Below are 26,768 nucleotides of genomic sequence, written 5' to 3' on the forward strand. Positions count from 1 at the left end.
CAATTTTAAAATACTCATAACTCGCTTTAAATTTGATGTAAAATAAAAAGCATATGAGGTTGTCTAGATAATAATTCTTACCTTTAAATTTTATAAGAGGTCAGTTCACTCTAATTTTTAAGTTAACGGAGCTACACGTGTTCTGCTGAGCGAAAAATGTACCATATTACGCATTTGTAAGACGGAGACAACACATGCGGGTATCACGTCCTCTTAAGATGTTGAGCATGCTAAAATAGGTGTATTTTATCATGGTGTTAAGCGTGAGCGCCAAGTACCAACTGTCCCACTTGGACACGGCGGCTGTTCTGTTATCAGTAATATTATAATTGATAAAATAATTATAAATTCACAGAATAGATTAAATTTAATCAATATTATATTTTTATATTATGATTGAATGATTCATTACAAATTACAATGGCCTTAACGAGCTAAATATAAAACTTCTTATAATTTTTAAATGTGCCGACTTAAAGTTGTTGTAAATGTTAGACTAGGGCAAATGCCCAAGTTGCCCCCCCCCCCCAAATGACGCCACTGGTATAGGTAGGGCACTATAGAACATTATATAGAGCCTTAGTATAGGTAGCCCTACTGGAATTAATAGGTGACATTAAACTTTGTGGTCAAAGATAGGTGACCCAATTTAGTGACTGAATGATCAATAGGTAATATACAAAAAGTATGCCAAAATATACAAATATTTCATTATGTATAATCATAGACTAAGTAATTATACCAACAAAATGTGTTTTGACCTATGTTTGACAACAAAATTAACATACATAGCTTATCTGTTAGTGAACGATCTGTAATTAAATCTAATATCCAACAATTTTTTTATTTATCGCATGTCTAATATTCCACAATAGAGTACTTCTAATGGGAGGCATCTTCATTCAGTTACTTCATGTCATATTATTTTTATTTATTACTATCTTATATAGGTATAAACTTATTGTTGATTTTTTTTCTAATAGATGACCTAATAACAAATTTAGAGAAAACCCATTAAATGATAATCAATGTATTTCTTCTACAAGAAAAATCTATGAATCATAGATATGTTTTTGTAAATAAATAACTATGACAATGAAAAACTTATTAAAAATCGGTCAGAAATAAAAAATCTTGAATCCAACTCAAAAACATGTTTGTGTTAAATTATAAATTCAATACTATTATCTTTATATTCCATATATGATAATTGTCAAATATTAAATATATTATGATATATCATATATTATATTTTATGGTATATAAATCTAATGTATGTGACATTGGTTTAAACTTTAATTTACTAGTGTAATAGATCGAAGTAAAATTTTTTTTATTATATTTCATATTATGCAAAAATGTTATAGTTTGAATGTTGGTCCAATAAACTGAAACTTAAAATCTAATAATGTATGATATTATTATTACTGTTGCTTAAGTATTTAAGTATTTAAAAGATAAAATACAATTTATAAATACCTACGTTACACAAAAATATATTACAATTGTATATACAATAAAGTATGACAAAATTATCATATTTTTAATTCATGTAATAATCATTTTTTTTTTGTTAACTAAATACATACACAATCACAAACCTTTAAAATATTTCTACTTAATAATAGGATTCATGATAAAATTATTAAAACAATTAAAAGTCACTTGGCATTGAGTAGAATGATACCTAATAAATTAATGATTGTTTAAATAAATGAAAATGTTGGTATATGTTATAAGTATAACAATAACTTATAGTATTTGTAATTCTGTGAAAAATACTAAGAAAAAACATTTTTTTTTTTAAATTATTAAATGTCATTAATAATTGGATGATATTTATTTTTGTGAGTATTCAATTTCTTGATTCTTGCGAAGGATTTTTCACACACATCACATTTAAATTTCTTTATGCTAGGCCCCAGTGCATAGCAGCTGCTCAAATGTTCTTTGAGGTGTGACTTTTTTTTAAATAACTTTGTGCAGTGAGCACAACTTAACTTTGCTTCTTCGTGTGTTTTAATATGTATCATGAACAAATCTCGGTTTTTGAAACTTGCACCACAATGATCACAAACACAATTTTGTGGTTCATGGATAGATTTATGATATCTAAAAAGATTAAATATGAACAACATAAAATTAATAAATAAAAATAATTTATCATGAGTAGTAATCATACTTAATATTTGATGGCTGGCTTGTAGAGTAATTACATTGATCACATCGGAACCAAACTAACTTTTGATGAACTAGACGATTGTGTCTTCGCAATGATGATACAGTTGAAAATTCCTTGTTACATTCTTGACAACAATGCTCTTTGACATTTGAATGAGTACTTTCGTGAATTTTTAAATTGTACATTGTTTGAGCTTTAAAATCACATTTCTGACAAGGGTATAAACCAATATGAACATTCAAATGTATATCAAGAGTCTTCTGTTGAGTAAACTTCTTTTGGCATATTTGACACACATACAATTTTTCTCTATGAACCTTCTCATGTATCTGTAGACGTTCTTCAGATAAAAACAGCTTTCCACAAATTTTGCAACTAAAGTTCTTAGTCATGTCAGAGTGCACATTTGAATCATGTACAATGAGATCATTGAATTTTGAAAACGTTTCTGAACATACATTACAGGAATATGTTTTACGTTGATATCGATTATATTTAGTCATTGATTTTGAAATCCCATTTTTTAAAATAGGTTTTTCATTTTCCTTCTGTATTTTTTTCATAGAAATAGCTTTGGGATTCCACCAATTGGCTTTGGTGTATGTAAAATTAGTGTCTTTTTTACTGAATACACTTAAGGCTATATCCAAACATTCCTTACCAGATATTGTGTCATTAATTAAATCTTCAGGTGGTTGTACTCTTTTCATATATTTTGGAATAGTTGAATCAGTACATACAGTATCAATTTCATTCCATGGTTGTGATAAACCACTCCATAAGGAATCACTTTCAAAAAAACTGATGCTCAAGTCTGACATTTGAGAAGGTGTGAATCCCATTGGTCCTAAGTTTGTCATGTCATAATTGAACTAAAACCCAATATAAATGTATTAACAATAATAATATACATAAGTGTAAAATTTTTTTTTTTTTAAGGGTGGTTAAACTTATTTAGGTTACACAACTGATGGTACTATTTCTGGAGGGTATACACAGAGTTGAATACAAACTTAAAATAAATTCCGTATGTCTCTGAATTAGCAAAAACACATTATAAACGGTTCAATAGCCGCCTAGCCCACCATACAAATCCCTTAATCTCTGACCTATCATCTGTTTCTATCCCAGGTAACCCAACTAAAAGATTAAAAAGGCAGTGGTGTCGTGACCTGCTAGCCTAAGTGAATATATGTACAATAATAACCTAGCCTAAGAAAATCTCACTCATGTCGTATTACCTCCACTGGGAGGCCTCTACAATCCGCCAAATCTGCCATTGTATATATTATTTTTATTTTTATTTTTATCTTAGCTTCTATCATCAATTATTCTTATTGTTTTCCTTTGAAACAGATTGAATAAAACATAATAAAACAAAACAAAAAAAAAATTATAAAATAATTTCTAGACATTAATTACGATAATCTATAAATGTTATCAGAAATATTAATAGGACGTGCTATGTAGTAGTTATGTCATATGTAGTAAACGCTAGTCCAACCCACTAGAGAGATCATTAAGTATTAATATTTTTGAATATATAAATATACAATACTTATTACTTTATTAGACATTCAAGTAATTTTCCAAAGCAATAATCCTACACAGTTTGTTATTAAGTAAACTGAAGACTCAAGCTATCTTTAAGCTTTAAGCCTTCAAATGAATAAGTCACTAACATTATTTTTAAAGTGAATTTAAATATAACATTACCACTAGGTCAGACTCGTTCTTATCCTGTCTGTATTGCTGTAAGAATGCATTGGTATTATCACACAGCAATTTGAATTTGACCCAAGAATCTAAACTTAATATGCAACTAGTACATATATTAGTTGGTTCATCAGTATTTGATAACACCTGGAAATATTAGAAAAAATTAGAAAAATATACCTAGTTTTATACCTACTAAATTTGTAATTAATCGATACTTACCTCAATTTGAACACAATTTCTTATAGTCTCTTCAAGATTTGGTTTTTCAAATATTGATATCATTTTACTTTGCCCATCATCATCTCGAAGACATAATCGACATACTTTTTCAAAATCAATTATTAGTGGAGCCATTTTTAAATACTTTTTTTGTATCCAAAACTTTTTATATTATACAATAGGTATCAATCATATTACAGATTGTGAGTATTTAGATAGGTCTTACAAGGGTAAATTTAGAAACATTTAAGAATAGGAAAATAATAAATTTATAAAACAATGAGTTACAGCCATAGTTGATTAGTGTTTAAATATATAAAAATAAAACAATAGGTATGTAATTAATTAAAATCAATAATAATACACAATAAAAATTTAGTTAAACAACTTAATAAATTATAAGTCAACTACTTTGATCATATACGGATATGATCTATTCTAAGTTCTAACTACTCTAAGGCAAAATACAAATATTACAAATAAGTTTTATTTCCTTTAATAATATTTTTTACATATAACATGTATTATGTTTATGTTATCAAATTATTATATTATAGATAGATAATATTATGTACCTAATATTCTGAGTAAATTATAATTTTTACTTAAATAAAAACTAATCTTCTAATTCTACCATATGTTTCCGTAGTGTAGTGGTTATCACGTGTGCTTCACACGCACAAGGTCCCCGGTTCGATCCCGGGCGGAAACATTTTTGAATTTTGCACACGTAAATCATTTTTTTCTCGTTTGTTGTAGATCTCTAATATTTATAACTCAAAAAATATAATTATTTATGCAATCGAGAAACTTAAAAATAATTATGTTTTTAGATTTTGAACGGCGCAATTAGTATCGATTTTATAATGATGTTTGTTTTTTTATTTTAATTTTTTTTGTGTCTGTGCAGTAAATAATAATTTCAATTTCAGTAACTTTTCCGATGAAAAGGTGAATTTAGTTGGTATAAGTGAACATTCGGAAGGTCAATATTTAAAATTCTAGTATTTTTAAAAGCACGAAAAACCTAGTAAAACAAAAAAAAATTAAGTAAAAACGAATTCGCCAAAATGAAAAAGCATATTCATTTGATATGAATTATCATTCAACTTTTCGATATTCATATTCTTGTATCTTCAAACTTAACTTATCAAAATATTAAGGTTTATGTTAATTTTTGTTAATTTATCTTAAATAACAGTAATTTTATTAATTACATTTATATTTTATTACCTAATAGATACCTGTTGTGACATCGCGATCATTAAATGAATAGGTATGATTTTTCAAGACCTAAATTGCCCAATGCCAATCAACATGACACTAAAAAAATTCAGCAATCATCACTACCAGGTCTGTTCTCTGGTTTTTCAAATAGCATATTTTCAAACCCATAATACATCATTGGTTTGGTAACAATAATAGTTACATCTTTAGTTGGTAAGTGTTATTTTTTTTCAATTTGTCAACACATACCTAATAATAATAGTTCTATTAAAACTTTAAAATTTATTTTGCAGTTTATTTTTATGGATTTTCATTTAACAGCAAACATATTCTTCTAATTAAAAGTAAGCTTAAACCTAGAGTATAGTGTAACATCAAATAATAATTTCTTTAAACCAAAGTAATCGTATAATTTTTAATTATGTTTAGGTCCACAAAATTCACCATCTACACATGTGGGTTTCTACAATAGAAGTTATTTGAGCGATCACAATAGATCACCTGCGTTGAGTCTAAATAGATGTCTTACAAGATTACAATAAATTAAATTTATTAAAACACTCAAAATTTAGTCTGAAATCAAACGGTTGTTAACTTTTTTTTTTAATGTATAATGTGAATATTATTCTGTAAATAGTATACTTATTGCCTGTTATAGACCTGTAGAATTTATATTTCTGTAATTATAATGTAATATTTAAAAAAAAAATATTAATATAAAATGTATTTGTAATTTTTTTGACACTATATTGTATGTATTAGTTGGGTAACTTTTTAATTAACAACATATTTTGATATTACTAAGTGAGTTATTAAATGTTTAAGTTTTCAGCTATATAATATAGACTGTAACACTTAATAAAACATAAATTAAAATGTTTATGTTTGCTTTCATTTTATTTGAATACTTGATATTAATAAATTGTTTTTAATTTAATATTACTTTTGTACAAATTGTGCACTGTTATCAAATTACCTAATCCTAAATAGTTTCAACTATTTATTTTTATTATTTTTTTACATTACAGTAGAACCTCTAAATTTTCTCTATTTCATTTTATAATATTATATTATATGCAACTTATAATAATTTTAATTAAATCGACAAATCAATGAAAATATTGTTTGATGATTTCTAATAATGTAATGTATTTCTGATAATCTAATGTATGTAATTCTATTAAAATATTAAATTCTAAGAATAAAAAATAAAATATAATTAATACATAATTATTATTTTATTTTATTTTATATTTCCAATATTTGAACTTTCGCGTATCCAAACTAGGTGAGTTCCCAATTAGTTCGGATAATCGAGGTGGTTCTACTGTATTATCATTATTAATTGCGACTCACATTTATTTTAAACCCATATTTATATGTAATTATAACAATTTACTTTGATTTAAAATTTATTTGAATTATTTTTATTTTTATTATTTAGTATTTACCATAATTTAAATAATTTGAATTCTTTTAAATGAAACTCAAATGTTTATTAAATTTTAAATATTGGTATGTTCATATTATTTTAAGCATTACATATTTTCATTGTTATTAGTAATTAAAGATTGGAGAGTGTATGTTTCTACGCTTTAGGTGGTACAGAGTAGACCCAAGACAGTTCACCATCGGGACTCTAAAGAGATTAGGGAGATTAGATCTATTATTACAGACTTACCTACAGTTACAATAATGATAAGCTGATGGATTGAAGAACTATAGCTTGGGTCTTTTGCTTAATCTTAAATTTTTACATGAAACTCACACCCTACTGGCTACTTCAGGCAATGGAATGCATAACCAGTACCTACCTATACATAATAGGATTATTTATTTAATAGGTTAATCTCTTATTTTTTATCTTTTTATTGTCAACTATCTTATTAATAGCTGCAGTAATTAGTTACTATTTTGTATACCTACTCATGTATACTCATTTTATAAAAATATAAAACGTATTTTTAAGGCGATAGAAACTTTCCCCATTCCCAATTTATTAGTGCTCCGTAAACTCTCCTGAGTCTACTCCATTACTTCATATTGGTTATATTATGTAAACTCGGTAATAACTTTGTACATTAAAATTAAATGCTTATAAATTAAAATGCTTTAAAAATTTAATTCATTTAATAAATGTACTATACATATTTTGAATTTATTTTTAAAACAGTAAATAATTATAATTTAAATCAATTGCAAATTAAATTAAAATTTTGATTTAGTTTTTATAATTATATGAACATACAGATTTAAAAAAAAACTTAATTCGCTTTTTTTTTTGGTCTATAATATAGTCGGTAATTTTTTGCGACATAATTTTAAAAAAACTCTGGAGAATTTAAAAATTTTCTTAATTTAAACATAATGTTAAGTCATAAGAGTACACATTTCCATCAGGTAAATAATATAATGTTGACTCGGAAGAGTTTAGTAGTTTTAAAAATCGATAGAGTTTATCATTGCCCATTTTTTTTTTCTTAGAAATGATGACGGTCTATACCTACCTATTACTAAGTGATATATTGTACGATATTATTGCTAAGCATTAAAGTAATTTATTTTACAATAAGTAATACAGTAGCGTCAGTGGGTTAAAATAACTTATGTCGAAATATTGTATATTTGTATGTTGTATAAAATAATATGATAATATAGCAGATAAAGTACCTACTTTAAAAGTTTCAAATACTCATAAATGATGAGTCATCATAAATAATATTTATAAAAAAAAATGTTCTTTAATAATATTATATCTTAGACTTATTGGTTCCAATATTAAATATTGAAAATAATTATTAAGAATAACTAGAAATTTATTAAAACAAAAAATTTGATAAATATATTAGTTATAAATTGTTATAATTAAGACTTAAAAATTGAATATTTTTATTTTATAAGTATTGACTACAATTTGCAAATGGTTGTTATTTTGAAGAAATTTGTCGATATGAAGATTTTATATCCAATAATAATAATAATAAATAAAAAGATAATGCCTTTGAATCTTTAATATTTTTTGACCTGTTATTATAACAACTTACGAGGAATCATGTAGTAGGGCTGCGTCTGAATGTCATGCCACAAAAAAAAAAATTCCGAATTGCATGCAATTTCTTAAAGGGGTCTGTTCAAAGTGCCACCTCACAGAGAGAGTTTGTCCGAATTGCATGCCGTGTATCAGAAATAGTTGCATGTATAGAAACACTCTATGATATGGTTCAATGGTTGTTACAACTGGTTAGTTTCTAGATTGAAATATTTTAAACTTTAGTTTTATTTTGAACTGTATTTATTATAGTATATTACTATATAAATTTTATATTATTATTATAATTATTTATTTTAAAAACTGGACCAAATTGTATATTATTATTTAAATTATTTTAGGTTCTGAGCGGAGCGATGAATGTATTGATTTTACCATGATGTGTGTGTTTTTTTTTTGTGTCTGTCATCACGTTTTGGGGCAGTAAAAATGCTTCGATTTTTGACTTCAGTACCTCGTTCGATCAGAAAGTGAATCTAGTTGGTATTTTGGGGGGTCAAAAGTGAAAAATACTTTTCTAAATAATTGAGAAAAAAAAACTAAAAATTAAGGGAAAAACGGGAGATTTTACGCACACTCATTTTTCGACAAAATAGACACATGAAATTTTCACCTAATGTTTATATAAGTATATTCTATCCACCATGCAATTTTCAAAAAATTTCGACTTAAGTTGAACTATTCATAGGCATTTCAAATTTTCGATCATTATTAGTTTTTTTAAAATTAATATCGATAAAAATTTATTTGTTAGGCAGAAAAGCTTGAAAATTTAATACAAGGCTCTTAACATATTGTTACAATAGCAGTTGAAAAATAAAAGAAATTCATAATCACAATTTTTTTTTATAAGCATTCAAAGTTTGAATTTTGACAAAATACGTAAAAATCACGAAAATTCACAAATTATTTTAAGCTAGAAATTCATAAAAAATTTTCTTTTTAAATCTAAGATTTCAAAATTTAATACAAGATTCCTTACAAGTTTTCAATCTTTATCACAAATAAAAATTCCACCGGAAATTCAAATTAAATTTTTATGATCATTTGAAATTTAAATTTTTACAACATTGGATTTTCACTTTTAGCGATTTCCTTATTTTGGTGTAACTCTAAAACAAATTACCACAGATACTTGAAATTTTGGCTGAATGTTTATATAGGCGTTTTATATATTTGATAACATTTTCAAAATATTTAGATTTGTTTTGAGCTGTTTACTGACATTTAAATTTTTCAACTTTTTTAGTTTTTTTTCTATAAATATTGATAAAAATTTATTTGTTCGGTAGAAAAGCTTGAAAATTTAATACAAGGCTTCTAACACATTGTAATAGTAGAAGTTAAAAAATGTTAAAAATACATTTGCACAATTTTTTTTTATAAGCATTTAAAGTTCAAATTTTGACTAAATACGTAAAAATTACGGCAATGTTCAAATTATCTTAGATAGAAATTCATAATAGTTTTCCTTTTTAATTCTAAGATTTGAAAATTTAATACAAGGCTCCTAACATATTTTTACAATAGCAGTTGCAAAATAAAAGGATAGTCACAATTTTTTTTTTAAGCATTCAAAGTTTGAGTTTTGACAACATATTGTGTAAAAATCACGAAAATACAGAAATTATTTTAAGCTAGAAATTCATAAAAAATTTTCTTTTTATATCTAAGATTTGAAAATTTAATACAAGGCTCATAATATATTTTTACAATAAAAATTGAAAAATAAAAGAAATGCGTAGTCACAATTTTTTTTTACAAGCATTCAAAGTTTGAATTTTGACAACATATGTAAAAATCACGAAAATTCGCAAATTATTTCAAACTAGAAATTCATAAAAATTTTTCTTTTTAAATCTAAGATTTGAAAATTTTTAATAATCTATAATATATCCTAGACAGATAAACCGTCTTCCTCAGAATCGTTTTTTGTATACAATGATATAATATCATTGGATTCAAATTTAATTACATCCATTACAGTAACCCACTTGTAACCTACTGTACAGCAGAACGACATACACGACTTACCCGCTTTTTTTTTTTAAATTCACCCAAATTCAATATTATTATTTACATTTTTTTTTTTTGAAGCTCGACCAAATTCAATATTATTATTGTAATTATTTATTTAAAATATACCATGTACAAATGTAAAATACATTCAGTTTATTATACTAAACTAAAATGTAGCAAAATCCCGTTCTTTCAGTGGAAAAGTAAATTAAATTAGAAAAGTTCAAAAAAAGTTTAAGTTATGCCTAGTTTAATAAGTGTATAATAAATAATAAACCATCAACCTGATAATCTGATGGAATACAATTCGGACAAACCCCTCGATGAGGTGGCATACAATTCGGACATTCCAATTTATGTTTTTTTTTTTGGCATGCAATTCGGACGCACGGTTGTAATAGTTAACTAAGTGTCCAATATTTTAACATTTTTAACCGATTTTTTATAAAGGTATAATATTTCATATTAATAAAACTTCTCAGAATGCCTTTATATCTATAAGTAGTTTAAAAAAATCAATATATTTTGAACATCGTGTATAGAAAATTATAGTTGAATAATTGGTGAGATTTCAAGTACCTACCTATCTATGGTTTTTTGACTTCATTTTTGAGTTAATGTTATATACAAAACCGTTTTTTTGAAAACTAGCTTTGCATAAAAATTCCAATTTTCCCTAATTTTTCTTTTTTTGTTTTTCTCAACGTTTTTGGAAATTACCGAGTTTTTACTTTTGACTTCAAATATACCAACTAGAATCAATTTCTTACCAAAAAAGATGCTCAACTCGAAGATCGAAGTATCAGTAAAACTATCCCAAAAGATGATGACAGAAAATAACACAAATCTAATATCTGGTAATAATTATTAATTGGTATAATAGGTACCTACCTACCTATGTGTGAAACACGAAGTTTTAAGTTATAGATAAGCAACATTAACCGTATTAATTATATGACATTATCAACATTTGTAATATTTTTTTTATAAACGTATTTTCTCAATGTCTATGCATTTATAACATAAAGAGTAACATAGCTAAATAATAAGGAATAACAGGTAGGTATTTTATTAATTATTATAATATATTATACTACTATAGTATAGTTGGTTAACTAGAACTTTTAATTTCAACTTTGAGTGTTTGAGTTTACCATTCCGATTGTATTTTCTGTATTTTTAAATAGTGTATTTATACCTACCTATATTTCACGGAGCGCAATAATTATTGTGTTAAGGTTTTTGTACGTAAGTAGGACGTTACAGCTCCTACCTATAATAGTAGTATAGGTAGGACCATTGATTATAGAATATTCTATAATCGATGGTAGTACTAATGGTTATTTAAAATTATACACATACCATACATTTTTAAATCGACATTGTAGTAAAAATATACATGTTTTAATTGAAAAAAAACCATTTACAAAATTATTACGTGAGGTAAAAAAAAAAAATGGATTTATTCTTAAAATTTAGATACTTAAAATTATGTTGAAAAGATTTCATTTTTTCACCACAATAATAATTAAATTTTTTCAAAATTGTATTTTTTATTAAATTTAATAATTTACTCGTGTATAAATAATAATAATAATAATAATACATAATATGTATTTATTTAATTATTTAATTTAACGTAATTAAACAATAGGTAGCTGGTAATTGCGTCAGTGTGTCGTGTTTATTCTTGTCGACCTTCTACAAACTACAGAATGGATGTTAAGGTGATGATTTGATGATAGTGCATGTGCTTATTTCTCAATATGATGCAAGTACAAAATATAGTTAGTCATAGAAGATAATAGATACAGTTACTTATCTATCGCACTAGACGAAATAATCTGCTGAAAATACATATTGTGTGGCTTACATAAAATTATTTATTCTTTATACAGTTTTCTACTTTTTTACTTTTTATTTTTATTTAGTAGTATCTACTGTAAATCGTTTTCAATATAAATTTATGTTGGCTGAAAAATACATTTGATTTTGATTTTTTAATTTCTTTTACATATTAAGCACTAAATTGATGTGAATGAATTGGCTGAACTATCAATATAATTATTTTCATATTTTAGTATTTGTTTTAATATTGTTAAAGTATATTTTTTCTATATAGTAAGTTACCTTATATTGGATTCCGAGTGAAGCAAGAAATGTACCTATTATAAAGGTAGGTATACTATAGTATTTCAATGGTTTTCGTGGACGTCATCACATTTTCAAACAGTTTTCAAACAATTATTGATTGTTTCTAATTACATCGATGCAAATAGCCGTTATTTATATAGGTTAAAAGCCACCCCATCCCCCCCAAAAAATTTAAGGTTTTACACCCCATTGGAATTTATTAAAATATTTTTATCTTCACATGAAAAACAGTGGTCAAATAAACTATCGATATTCAGTACTATAGTAAACTTCATGTTATAAACACACGTCCAAATATTTGCTAGTATGCATCGGACACAATTTTGGAATTTTTTTTTTTTAGAATATTTTGTGATGTTTGATTTTTTTTTTCTTGTACTTATCAATATCAACATGGTTCGTGTTTAATTTAATTCTTGTATAAAATATTTTAAGCATGTTATATACTATTATGATAAGTATAATATATACTATATTATATAATATACATTATAGTACTATACAGGGTGTACTAGGTAGTGGTTTCGAAGATAACTCAAATATTGGTGAAGATTTTTAGTCGATACACTTCGTGTGGGGGAGATAATTATTGTTTTTATATGTATATGTCATTTTTGGTCTGACTTTTTCTATTGAAATTGTAGTAATAACAACAAGTTATAATATACCCACTTAAATAATTTATTTTGTTTTATTTTACGTAAAATTATAATACAACGTAATAACATTAATTGATTACATTATACTAAAATGATTATATTTTAAAATGAATATACTAATATACTATATATGTATATATTTTAAGTAGGTACCTCATACAGTCATACCCATGGTCGTTCTAATTTTTCAGGAAAGAGGAAAATAACAAATTCTCAAATTTTTAATTTTATGTAGTCAAAATCATGCTAATATTTACTAAATTATAAGTTCATATAATGTTTTCAGGGGAGGAAAGTGCCCCGTATTTTCGCACTCCCCAATGAGCACCCATGCGCGTAACTATTTCTTAATAATTTAATGTTATATTTGTACATTACTCGATCATAAACGATTTAAGGAGTGCTAAAATGATGCATATTACACAAAAAGCTCTTGCTCCCACACCCTGTATTATATACCAATCTTCATAAAATGAACGGCCAAATTAAAATAATTATAAAGTAATTATTTATTTAATACAAATAAATGTATTTTGGTCTCACACCCATTGCGTCCACGCCTATATAACATTATTTTTTTATTAAAAGTTATCAATTGATTTGTTTATTTCATTAATTAAGCTCTTTCAAGTGCAGATTATTGTGCATTTACTATTAATTTCCTGTTTTACTATAATAATTGTTCAAAGTTGATTATTTGGTTAATTGTTATTTTATTGTTAAGAAAGAAAAAAAATTTTCTTAGTTATTAGCGTATACACATTATAGGTGTACTATATGTGAGTAGGTAATTGAGTATTTCAATTAGTATTTGAATCCTTATTCCTAACTATAGCTAAAGTATTTTTCTAAATCCATATAGAATTTACTTTAAATATTATCTATAGCCATTGAAATACTGAATAATAATGTTCTAATTTACTGGATTTGTTCACGTTGAAGTATACCTCCGCTGAGATGCCTCTTCTTTTTGTCACTATTTTTTTTTTTTTTAATCAATCTGTTTCAAAAAATAACAATAAGAAGAACTGAGGTAATTAGTTAGTAATAAAATAAAAAAAAAATAGATAGATATCACAGAGAGCAGAAGCCTCCCAGTGGAGGTACTATAATAAAAAAAAGAACATGAATATTAAGATTGAATTAGTTTGTCTGCAGTAGGTTTCTACACCACTTGCGCTTTAGCCATTTGAGAGGATTCCCAGGGATAGTCAAGGAAGATATATCATGCATGAGTGGGTTTCTGTGGTTTAATAGGGGGTTATGGAATCTTTTGTAGTGTGTTATAGCCACGTCTGCAACAAAGGGTATAGAGAGGTCGTCATGAAGTGTGTGACTGAAAATGTAATAAGGTGCTTTAGTGATTTGTTTTAGAGTTTTGGATTGATAGGTTTGTATTCTATTGATGTCAATAGGATGGCTGACCCCTAAAGCTGTATACCATAGACCTATATATTGGTTTAAGTAGAATTTTGTATATAAGGAGCTTGTTATTCAGATGAATATGTTTAGAGGTCAGAAGGTGTCACAGCCCACACTACCCAAAAACAAAAAAAAAACACAAAAACACAAAAAAAACACAAAAAAAACACAAAAAAACAAAAAATCTGGCCTTCGGTTCATAGAAAACAACATTCCTTAAACTACCTGTCCACCTCTCGCCTGCCTAATGCGCTCTTCAGCCTCTTTCTGGCCCAAGTATCGTCTCCACCATCTTGTTAAATGCAAACTTCTGCTTCTCTGCCGACGCCATAATCCGTCGTTTCCTTGTTATATTATAGAACTAAACGTTGTATTAACGTTAAATATTTATAAACATTGAACATTTTAATCCTTTTTAACTATTAATTGATTCCCAAATTTCTAAATATTTGAATTTGAAATGATTGTAAAAAAATTGTGAAGTAAAGTGCAATTTAAGTATTTTTAAATTGCCATTAATTACAATAACAACCCTGGTAGGATCTTGTATTAAAGTTTCTAGCATTTTGACAGAGCCTTATATTTTTATCAACACAACAAATACTAAAAAAAATTTTAAATGACTAATGCTTGTAGATAAATAGTTTAAAAATTGTCTAACCGTTGAGAAAATGGTAATTTAAAAAAAGTTGAATTTTTCAAGTTTAATAAGCTTCATTTAACCAATTAAAATTAAAATTAATTAAAACCACGTTTACTAATACACCTTTACGATTATTTTGTTGTTATTTTAATAATTTCTCAAAAACGACAAACTCATTTATAAAATGACATACTTTAAGTACCTACTTAAGTATCATTCGTGTTACATTTTCAATTAATGGAGATATTATAATATCTGTATTCTGTATACACGAGAATAGTCGAGTGTTAATTAATATAATACATGACAAATCATTATATTAATACCACCAATACATATTTATTGTTCTTCTCACATTCTAATATTATTATTCTCTCATATAACTAGTAATAATTATTTTTTAATTTTATTTTGTGAGTACCTAAATATCTTTTAAAATTTTTAAGAATAGAAATAATAAATAATATATTCATCATTTATTTAGATATAGTCTAACATGTTTTTTATTCTAACAAATAATTATATAAATATTCTTTGAAGTAAAAATAATGTCAAAAAAACATAATCATTTAGCTTGCATGACAAATAACTCTATTTACAATTTAGTTTTTACACCATAGATCATAATCAACATATATTGTGTAACCCGACCGCTGTAACAATGTTCAATATAAACTGTCATAATAATATAATATATTAATTTATTTTAGTGCAGTAATCACTTGTTTATTATTTTATATTTTTAAACAATATTTTTTTTACGATTTCATTTGTAAATAATTTTTTTGATTAGGTATTAGGAGAGTCATTTATATTGAACACGGATCCTCCAAGCGAGTAACACATTATCGGTAAAAACAATTACAATACTCGGTATGATCTGTTGATAAACTTTACATAAAAACAGTCAACTAAATGTAATAATAGAATATTAAATATTAACTATTGTGTTATTAATAACATAATATAATATAAGTATTAAGGGTTTTAACTATTTAGTTTAAAAAAAAATCAATAATAATACATAAATTATTAAATTATGACATAAATCTAAACTAATATTGATGTCAAAAACAATGTAATAGTTTTTATACATATACATTTAAATATATAATACCTAGTGAACATTGAATAGCTTTTGAGCTGTATGTAACATATTTTAATGGTCTTCAGTGTAAATTTGTTTTTCCGGATTATAACTTATTAAAGTAGATTTTTAAACACTAAATAATATTACTTAATTTTCACAATACTATGTTATTATTACAACAGCTTACAACAAGTATCATTTTACATAATTCGGTGATAGTTGGTGCTTCGAGGTTGTATAGGGAATATATTTAACTAATATTTTAATATTAGACATTTTATATATTCATAAATATAAAACTGTGTACGAAATAATATTATTCACAACACTGTGAACGGTTGCTTAAATGCAATGTAATATAATAAATCTTATAAAATAGAAATATTTAATAATAACACTGATGGAAGGTCATTATTATAAAGACAAAAATTGGTATAGGACCGATGATAAATATGATAATATATTGTCATGATACATTTAAAGATCACTACGTACTTAATTTATCATTAATAAAGTATTATTGAATAATAATAATATACAAGTCAGTCGACTAAATCAGAGACTGAAAGTATTTTATGCTCATTTAATTAATTAATTTCAGAAATGTCATAAAAATGAACAATTTAAAATATTTATAACAATATTAACAGATACTTGATCGGGATTACTGTTGGATATTATATTTTACGACCTTTTTGATTTCAAATATTGTTTTAAATAATAATTGTAACATAACAAACAAAACCAAGTATAGGTGTGGATTAAACAAAAAATAAAATAAAAATTGTTTAAATTATGACCTACATAAAAATACATATATATTTTGTTTTTAATAACATAAAGGAAAAAATTGACACAAATATAATATATATATAAATTAATGGTAACGGTTAATACAAATACAAAGGAATAAAAATTGCAGGTACAAGAAGTATTGTAGACTGGGAAAATGCACGACTTGAAGAGAAACGTAAAATGGTATTTACTGTGTAGTATATTTTATGTAAATTTACAATTTAATAAAAATATATAGTGCTGAATAATCCAAAACCCGTAGCTAATGGAACACCTAAGGCGTATCGTACAGCCACTGTACTGCGTCGTAAACACTCGTCGTTGTTTAGATTTATTTCTGTTTTATACTTCTCTATTATTTACTTTAAAAACCCTATGATGTAACGTGTTTGAGTTTAAGTAGTAGCGATATATTTACATCTTTAGAGTTTGTGCATAATATACCTGCTGCAGATATCTAGTCGACATACGGCGGAATCTCGATAATAGTAAACGAAAACTAAAATTATCTCCTTATAGATAAGCGTGATATTATGTACAGCTGATAATTAGTCAATGCAGAAGTAATGAAATTGGTTGTCGAATTTTTTTTTCGGATCTGAACTATTGTTGTGCGAATGATCATCCTAGTAGGTTTTATTTTTATAGATATAAATTATTGTTATGATACAATTATATTGATTTGAAATTCTTCGGGAAATTCACATCATAAACCCACCCGTCGTTTATCACTAGTACTCTTTATTCCACGTCCCTAAACAATAATAAAACCAAATTGCTGAACATCAATTACATAATACATCGAATGACGTGAATCTGACCATATCCGTATAGAAAAAGGAAACTAAACAAAAATATTTATTTAAGTCACCCAAGAGAGTAACACACGTTCTACCATATTATAATAAGTACCTTTGGGGAGTTGATAGAAGGTAGAGGTACCTACTATTATTATACTGTTTAGGTTATTTGAGTGTAGATATCATATACTTGAAAACATTTCTGGTTTTTAGATGAAACGAAGGTTTATTTTATTAGTGCTTGTCAGACAAAACGTTGATTTTGAAAGGAGTTATGGTTGTTCGTCGAGAGGGGAAGGGTAGAGGTTTGGTAAACAGGGCCAAGAAACCGTGTTGCTCTTTATAATTATTATAAGTAAATATATGCGTAGAGTGCCAAATAATTAAATCCCTTTTACGATTGGCCAGTCGGCAAAACCTAAGACGTTTAATCAAATATAAGTAGTTTGGTTTTACTTGTTAAACATAAACTTCTCGGATGTCCATCGAACTTTTAACCTCACATAATGTGATCAAATAAAGAAAAACAAAATCGAAAAAATCAAATTTATCGTTTATTGTGCGTACCTATTGGCCCATGGAATCATATTGAGCGTTACGAAGAGTTCCTTTAAGAAGTAATTATTAGTGTTTTTTTTACACGACGGAACAGGTGCTAGTACATCCATTTAATCAATAGTATAATTCGTGATTATACTGATCAAAGTACCGTTTTGGTTATCATATTTTTTAAGCTATTGACTGTAGTGACGAAGGAAACTGACGGTTAAACACAAAATCATGATTGTTAAATTGGGACAAAGCATTGTTACACCACCTACTTTAAGATAACAATGAGAGTACGTCAAAAATGTATCTAACAAAATATTTCACTGTTTTTTAAATTCGTTTTAAAATAGAATTATTACAAAATTTTAAAATAGCTTAGCATAAATCACTTAAAAAAAAAAAAATAGAACATAATAAAAACCATAGTGATTTATTCCTACATTAAATTTATTTATTATTCATTCTAAACAGCTTATGCCTAATAATTTGTGGTCATGTTTGGCTTAAAAAAAGATACATAATTTATTGTATTCAATTTTCGATAGCTAGAATTATTCCACACTCATGGGATTTAAGAGTTATCGAGATCACACCACATCAACATTGTTTTTTATACAATATTATGATTTATTTTTTCTGAAAATGTTATTATATTTATTTCTTACTTATATTAAAGTTGAATCAAAGAAAGTTTTGCAGTTTTAACCACCTAAAAGATATTCAGGAAATTAATACATTTTTTCTTTTTCTCATAAACAAAAATAGGTACATAATATAAACGAACACACACCAGATACATAATATATATCTACTATTCCGTTTTGGATTAAGATAATAATAATAATAAAAATTGAGATTACATTTTAAAGTTCTATTTACTTTTTGGTCTTGTCTTTTATCATTTATTTATAGTTTATATACCTGTATAAATAATGAATAAGGAAACTCGCTGTATTTAGTCCCAATACTATCACGTTTTAAATATTTACTTTGGGGAATCGTTATTAATTATAGATTTAACACGAATATTGATAAATTAAATATAACCACAAAAGATTGAAACAAAATTTTGTATACGAAATAATTTGTGATTGACCAGTTACCAAGTACTATAAACTAAATATTTTTTAAATTAACAATGATTAAATAGCTGCTTCGAACAACGTAGGTTGACCATTATTATTGGAGTATTTGATACAATGTTGGACTCGTGTAATAGAGACGGTGTTTTTGTTTTGAGCTTGGAAAATAATATGTGTATGCTCTAATACAACGAATATAAAACATCAAAGGTAAGTTGGTCTACAAAAACAACAACATGAGCTGACATTGGTGTATATCGAATTTCTTCTTCCTTTTCGTTTCCATTTGCTGTTTTCTGGTTCTAACGCTGCATTTTTTTCTGAAAAAATAAAAGTTAATTTTATTTTTTACAAAAAACAAGACGAATAATGTATTAGCGTATCAAAATATCAAATACCCAAGTATCAAAATAGTGAAGTAAAGATTAACGGCGGAGAGTAAATTGGTTAAAAAAATACATAATTACAGTAAGTCAACAAGGGTACAAGAATATTTTTAAGAGTATTACCTAACCTAACTTAAAAGTTATAAAAGATAATGAGCACATACATTTTATTCAAATTTCTACCTAAAATGGGAAAATATATTGGTTTTAAATTTTAATAGAGTTACAAAAAAAAATGTCAAATTATTTTAAATTTTCTTACAGATCGATGATTATAAACAAATTGCAATATTTTGGTATTGAAAATTAATATCAGATACGCATTTTAATATCGTAATCATCGATTTTAAAATATCATGTGATTTAAGTTTTTGAAACCTTTGTACGACTAGTTTATAACGTTTCAATTGTTTAGTATTGAATATTTACTTGTAGAAAATAATTTATTAAGGTATTTAAATTAAAAAAAAAATTACTTAGAATATATTAGTCAAAAAAAAATATTTATTTGTAACTGAATTTTATTTTATTACATGCAAGAAGAAAGATTAAAGAGCCAAACATAGAACTTTATATGAATATCAGAACATAAAACCAGAAATTTTTGAAAAAAAAAATAAAGACTATTTTATTAAATTTTATAAAATAACCATTAAATATATTTAGTGTAGTTTTTTTATTATTAAATAAAACGTAAAGGGAAATAATAATAAAAAATAAATTGTTTTTGTTATACACACATATTGTGTATTTTATACACTGCAGTTATATAATATACGTACCAGCTGCGGTGTCTTGTTGTGGAAGGAATTCTTGCATGTCTTGGATGAGCCTGGCCAGGTCTTGACTGTCTTTGGCTATGCTACAGATTTCTTCTTGGTTGAAGTCTGGTTGGATTTGCTTGCACAAAAGTATTTGGCTAATGACGTTGCCGATGTTTGACGGCCCGGCTCGGTTTTCTATGTGGTATATAATATTAATAAGTAAAAACAAAATTAATAATAGCTGCAAATGACATGCAGATCGAGTTTTATTTGTGTAATGTTTTTGATTTCCACCAACCAAAATATCCTGTCATGTCCATCGGTATAAGCTGTACAAGACGACTACATTTTCCAAGTTCTCGTAACATCATCTGGCACAGGTAGAACAGCAGGGCCAACTCGGGGTGATCCAATAGCGACGATTCTAAATTTGACCTGTTAAACAAAAAATTGGGATTTATTATTTTTAATCGAACCTTGCACGTTTTGAAAACGAATTCCTGAACGTCACTCAATATATGTATAGATATATATACATGGTCACAACTCGCTAGTGCGTGCAATATCGATCGGACACGAGTGTTACTGTACCTACCTATATAATTTTGCGTGATAAAGGCAACACTGCGCTGTGACGTAAACCCCCCTATCAGACTCCCGGGATTCATACTTTATAAATTATATATCTTTATTGCATTTATTACGATACATATATATATATATATATATATACATGATATATTATCTATAAACGCTAGAATGTAATTACTTTGTATTCGTAAATTTCGTATAATAATTTACGTTAAATCGTAAATTTAAAATGCAGTTTAATCGATATTGTTTTAAAAATACATTTTGTGCATGCTTTGCGGCCTTTATATAGTATATTTTTGAAGATTGACATTCTATATTAATTGGAAAACCATAGTAGTTACGTTTCAAAATTAATTTCCGGATTTATCTTTTCTTATTTAACTTACATTTATTTTATGAAACATCAACTTTACTTTTCCCACAAATATATCATCGTTCCTATTTGGTTTGAGGATTTTAATAGCTTTATATTACGTCAATTGGATTTAACGGAGTGTAGTTTGTGTAGCGGGCTGTAATGGTTTTCGAAAGAAAATCCAGTAATTATATCGACAGTTTGGGTATTCGTTTTGAAAGAAATGATTTGTTTACAGAATTTTTAAGTGGCCACATCTGTTATTTTGCTCAATAAAGGTAAAAATCCATATTTTAATAATAATTGGTTAGTAAAAACAATATGCGTTTGGATCATCGGAAAAAAAACAACGTTAAAATGAAAAATGAATATAATTTATGAATGTTGTATTACCTATATATTTTATGAAACAATGCAGTTAACAACTTATATTTCAAAGATTTAATATTACAAAGAATTATAAAAATAATGTTTTCATAGTATTATTATGTGGTATTATGATAAGTACCTATTAAATTAATTTAACCTTCCAAGTAATAGGAGATCCAAAAATGTCCATATATTTTTATTTAATTTTTTAATTTTTTTAGAAATAAACAATCTATACATGTAAGACACAAGTTTATGTGGTAAGATAATACAGGACATCAGGTGTTGAATTAGAAACTTCCCACCGATGACATTAGGGTCCATGTTTAATTTGCCAAAATGACCAACTTAGTACCTATCTATCATTTACACTATAATTGTTTCGATCATATTTGATTATTATTATAACTATGCAATTATAACATTTACTTTAATACTATATAATATCATCAAAACGAATGAAAATGAAACTGTATTATTCTATAGTATTCCATATGTAAGTACATCTGCAGGTTTTATTTTTATTTGATAATGTTTGTAATGTATATTATATATTATATTACACATTATTAATATTTTTAAGTAAAATAGGCTTAATAATTATAATTTATATTTTATAGAAATATTGGACCAACAGTAAAATTTGAATTGGCATTTAATGTTTGGATGTTACGGAAAGCGGTGTGCCAAAATTGAGCAAGATATCTGTTGCCACATCATTTCAATTATCTAAACATTAATATTTAAATAGTTGTACATAATTGACTATTGGTTTAGTATTCTGTATTGAAAAAATTATAAAAAACACTTGTCATGATAATATATTTGTAACTACAAAAAAATATGTATTTGTACAACAATTTGACTGGTTGGTAACCATGATTTTAGTGTCAGATGAAATGCGCATTAATTTCTATATATACATAATATAATATTCCAGTTTTAATTTTTTGTTTAATTACGGAGTTACTATGAACTGTATAATAAGTTGTTAAATTTTTATTATGTTTTTTAGTGTGCGGATCTATGTAATATGATAATCAATTGTGTTTATCTAATATTATTTGATATTACGTATGATATATCGTATTCGATTTGTTTAATCATCGACATTATTAGTTTGTAGCATTTTCCCAAAGATAACAAATACAATAGATTCAATATTACATTAATTTTATTTTTTTGTAAGAACTACCTTTTATCCGTAGAACATTAATTTTATTAACTAAGAAACTACTCGTTTGAATTTTAAATTGAGCAAATAAAAATTTTCAACAAAAAAATCCACTGAATAATTTTTAGTTTTAAATATTTAACATTGAGAAATTCCAAAAATCATAATTAGGTACTGAACAAATGCATTATAAAAAGAAAAAATTGGGGTGAGCATGCTTGGTGAATCACTTTGAATAAAATTTTTTATTTGAGTATATTTCAATGGTATAAACAAATTTGTTATTTTTAAATTTTTGATGGGGGAGCCGTGGAGTTAGTCTGGACATGAAATTCTCCGCTTATACACAATAATTGCAGTTTACTTCATGTAAAGAGGATGCCTACCCGCAAGCATTGTCTCCGTTTTACAAAATGTGTATAACATAGCAAATTGCACGTTCTGAATTATTCATTTAACTGTGTAGTAATATGTTTAATTTTAGATTGAATTGACATATCACCAAATTTAGAAGTAAGAATATTATCTAGTCGATGACATAGGTTTTAATTATATTTCAATTTTAAAGCGAGTTATGGACATTTTAAAATTCTACGAGTTAAATAAATTATGTAGAATGTACAATTCACGTATAATTCAAACGTACGTTTGTAAGACGGAGACAACGCATGTGAGTATGGTGATGGAATCTTCTTAAAAAAATTTAAAAAAATGTTCAATATTAGGTATATGTAAGATTACCTAGGTATAGTAGGTAGGTACATACATATTATAATCTAAATAATCATTAGGGGTTTAGAGTGACGATAACATTTTGAGAATGATTGTTCACAAATCCAAAATCTGGTCCATGTGTAAACACCAAATGTTTTAACCCAAATAAACTATATATCTTATACTGAGTGGAGTGTATATAAAGTTTGAAAACGTTCGGTATTAATATTGTATACACTATAATACTATATACAATGTGTATATAACGTTTACAGACTTTCTCCCTCCACAGATTGGTTATACCGTCTGTATATTTAATATGTTTAGGTACACACTTGTATATAAAAGTTTCACAATGTCAAATCAAATCAAAGGGAAAATGAAATGGCGTCTGGTCTCGGACGATTTCTGTATCTGACATTAATGAACCTATACGCTGGTATAAATATGTTTAGACCCTACCATAACATCGTGAAAAGCACTCGATTAATTCCTACATCAACAATCACATACATTATAGGTAGGTACACGAGTATTGTATGTTATTGTAATATGCGCAGCTTATATGTTTACTTGTTGTTTTAGGAAAAAACAATTATAACTAAATAAATGTAGATGTCGTCGTGTCTTATTTAGTTGTAATGCAAATTGAATATTCACCACCCAAAACGTGCACATTACGTGCTAAGATATATACCAGCTTTAAAATGTTTTTAATTAAGGGTAAAAGTTTTATCAGAATTTTGCAATTAATTATTTTATACATGAAACCAAAATGAGATGAAAGGATAAACTTTCGTAATATCGGATCCTAAATCAAATATTTGCTGAGATATATCTTTTGTTTTGCTGAACGCTTATTCTATGCACTGTCCGAAAACAATAATAATAATAAAGGCCCCCCGTTGTTGATAAAACTGCTTATTCTTTCTCAGACGAGAACACCGCATAACCACGGTCAGTTAAAAATCGCAAATTTAATCGGCACATTCTGGATGGCTTACCTAAAACCATTGTGTGACGTACGTGTTTACAATACCGTATGCATAAAATTATTTTAATGGCACACCGATGGTAGTAGAATCCAGATCCAGATCATCCTACTTGATCATATCATTTAGTAAAAGTAAAAATTTTTTGTATTTTATCATCTTGCAGGTTAATGAATAATATGTATTATTATTTATCATAATTTAATATTGAAGTATATGTTATGGTGTAAGCAAGATTTTTTAAGGGTTACATTATTACACTACTTTTCGTTGTAAATCTATACATATATAAATACATAATCTTTTAAATGTTATTGTTTTAAATTTCAATAGAATACTTTTATAAAATATATATATATATATATTATTAAACTGTATATACTTTGATTTTTATTTGTAAATCCTAATAAAGAGCAAATAGTGTAATATATTAATGATAATTATTTACTTTGAATACTATATAAACAGTGAAAATTGTATATAATATACAACCAGGGGAGTAGAAACTGTGCTTACTCTACTAAGTGGGAGCCTTGCGGAGTCTCTTGATCACAGATAACATTTTATCGAATATTAATGAGTTAAAAAATATCGTACAGTATAAATGATAAGTGTAAAAAATGTAATTATTTGTTTTCTGTTATTAAATGACTCTTGTTGTTTGCTCGCGATTTACCCAACAGACAGTCCACTGTTTTCAGGTAAAATTTGTACCTATCTTAATTTAAAACAATATTGTTAGGTTACAAAAAATGGATTTTTGTATATTTATATTTTTTTTGTTATGCATTCGCGTCCCTCTAGTTTCATTAAATATTATCAAATGGCAGCCATAATAAGCCTTTTTTATACTTCTTATATAATAACTTCATACGGTATCGGTATATGTATACAGAGTAAAATAGAGTTTATACTTTATTATGACGATTACTGTTTCAGCCAGTTCACTGCTTATTTAGTGAATAAAATTTAATTGACTAACTGACCAACATGCAATTAATTTCATTCCAGCCACGATCAGTGAAATATTGTCATTTCCATTGATTGTAAATGTGACTGGTACGTCGTTGAGAAAATCGAAATTTATGAATCGGAGATTGCATTGGCACTATCGAGTCAGTAGTACAATCTAAACATATGGGCTCAACTAAGGGAGTTGCCGTAGTAGAGATTACACGTTGCAAGCAAACGCAAATAAATCGGTCGTGGTCGTCACGGACAGACGAAGCAATGCATTTTTCGGAGACAAGGAAAATTCAGTGTTCGATAGGTATACGAAGAGGGTTTGGTCACTGTGATGGACATGGAAAAAGAATTTTTAAAAATTGACTGCTGAATTGTCAAATTTTTGACTTCATCATTGCAATTCATAATAATAATAATAATTTTATGATTATATTATAGTCAATAATAAATTATATTATATATGTATATTAAATTTTTGCGTGAGGTATTGATATAGGTAGTTTTTTATTATTTATTTAAAATCACATATGTTTTTTAATATACCAACATAAATATATTCAGACGAAGAGCTTATATTTATTTGTAGTTTTTTAATTGAATTTTAAACCTCTACAGCTATACAATAAATTACGCTGCAGTACTGTTTTTTTAAGCATTTTCGACACTTAAATATAATAGTAAAATAAAATACGTACATATTTCGATTTATGAGTATATAGTTTATAAATAGGTTACAACTTGTTTTTGTTACACATACCTATATTATAAGTGTATTTAGACATAATATATATGTATATAATATATATTATAAATTGTATGCTAGTAAAAGTTTTTGATAATATATG

The 26,768-nt window shown here is 26.1% G+C and overlaps 2 protein-coding genes, 2 long non-coding RNA genes and 1 other non-coding gene across 10 annotated transcripts in view; 3 read left to right on the forward strand and 2 right to left on the reverse strand.

Annotated features, from left to right (window-relative positions):
• Positions 1–1,476: 1,476 nt before the first annotated feature.
• LOC107163579 (uncharacterized) lies at positions 1,477–4,603 on the reverse strand. The gene is made up of 4 exons (XM_015511044.2): positions 4,121–4,603; positions 3,899–4,045; positions 2,183–3,054; positions 1,477–2,112 (listed from the first exon to the last, which is right to left on the reverse strand). The coding sequence occupies exons 1-4, from the start codon at positions 4,253–4,255 to the stop codon at positions 1,812–1,814; spliced, it is 1,455 nt and encodes a 484-aa protein (XP_015366530.1). The 5' UTR covers positions 4,256–4,603; the 3' UTR covers positions 1,477–1,811.
• Positions 4,604–4,759: 156 nt separating this feature from the next.
• Positions 4,760–4,832, forward strand: TRNAV-CAC (transfer RNA valine (anticodon CAC)). Its single transcript has one exon. It is a non-coding gene; the product is annotated as a tRNA-Val (tRNA).
• A 129-nt stretch (positions 4,833–4,961) lies between these two features.
• On the forward strand, positions 4,962–6,106 carry LOC149058212 (uncharacterized). The gene is made up of 4 exons (XR_016190134.1): positions 4,962–5,283; positions 5,361–5,560; positions 5,641–5,691; positions 5,777–6,106. It is a non-coding gene; the product is annotated as an uncharacterized LOC149058212 (long non-coding RNA).
• A 9,641-nt stretch (positions 6,107–15,747) lies between these two features.
• dcma (syntaxin-like domain-containing protein decima) overlaps positions 15,748–26,768 on the reverse strand; it is a 235,156-nt gene continuing 224,135 nt past the window's right edge. For all 4 annotated transcript variants that reach the window (XM_089218925.1, XM_089218927.1, XM_089218926.1 and 1 more), the window contains 3 exons: positions 21,058–21,194; positions 20,778–20,954; positions 15,748–19,929 (listed from right to left, as the gene is read on the reverse strand). In XM_089218925.1, coding sequence (XP_089075051.1) covers positions 19,814–19,929; positions 20,778–20,954; positions 21,058–21,194 — 430 coding nt within the window. In that variant the 3' untranslated portion in view covers positions 15,748–19,813. The remainder of the gene's footprint in view (positions 19,930–20,777; positions 20,955–21,057; positions 21,195–26,768) is intronic.
• Positions 23,026–26,529, forward strand: LOC149058213 (uncharacterized). 3 transcript variants are annotated; one of them, XR_016190168.1, is made up of 3 exons: positions 23,026–23,151; positions 24,293–24,485; positions 25,969–26,529. It is a non-coding gene; the product is annotated as an uncharacterized LOC149058213 (long non-coding RNA). The 3 variants fall into 3 exon arrangements; XR_016190169.1 differs by lacking the exon at positions 23,026–23,151 and adding an exon at positions 24,901–25,091 and having other exon boundaries at positions 23,406–24,485; XR_016190167.1 differs by lacking the exon at positions 23,026–23,151 and having other exon boundaries at positions 23,406–24,485.

This window comes from Diuraphis noxia, unplaced genomic scaffold (assembly GCF_037042655.1).
Source record: "Diuraphis noxia isolate RWA-SAM2 unplaced genomic scaffold, SU_Dnox_SAM2 contig0002, whole genome shotgun sequence".
NCBI classification, from domain to species: Eukaryota; Metazoa; Arthropoda; class Insecta; order Hemiptera; family Aphididae; genus Diuraphis; species Diuraphis noxia.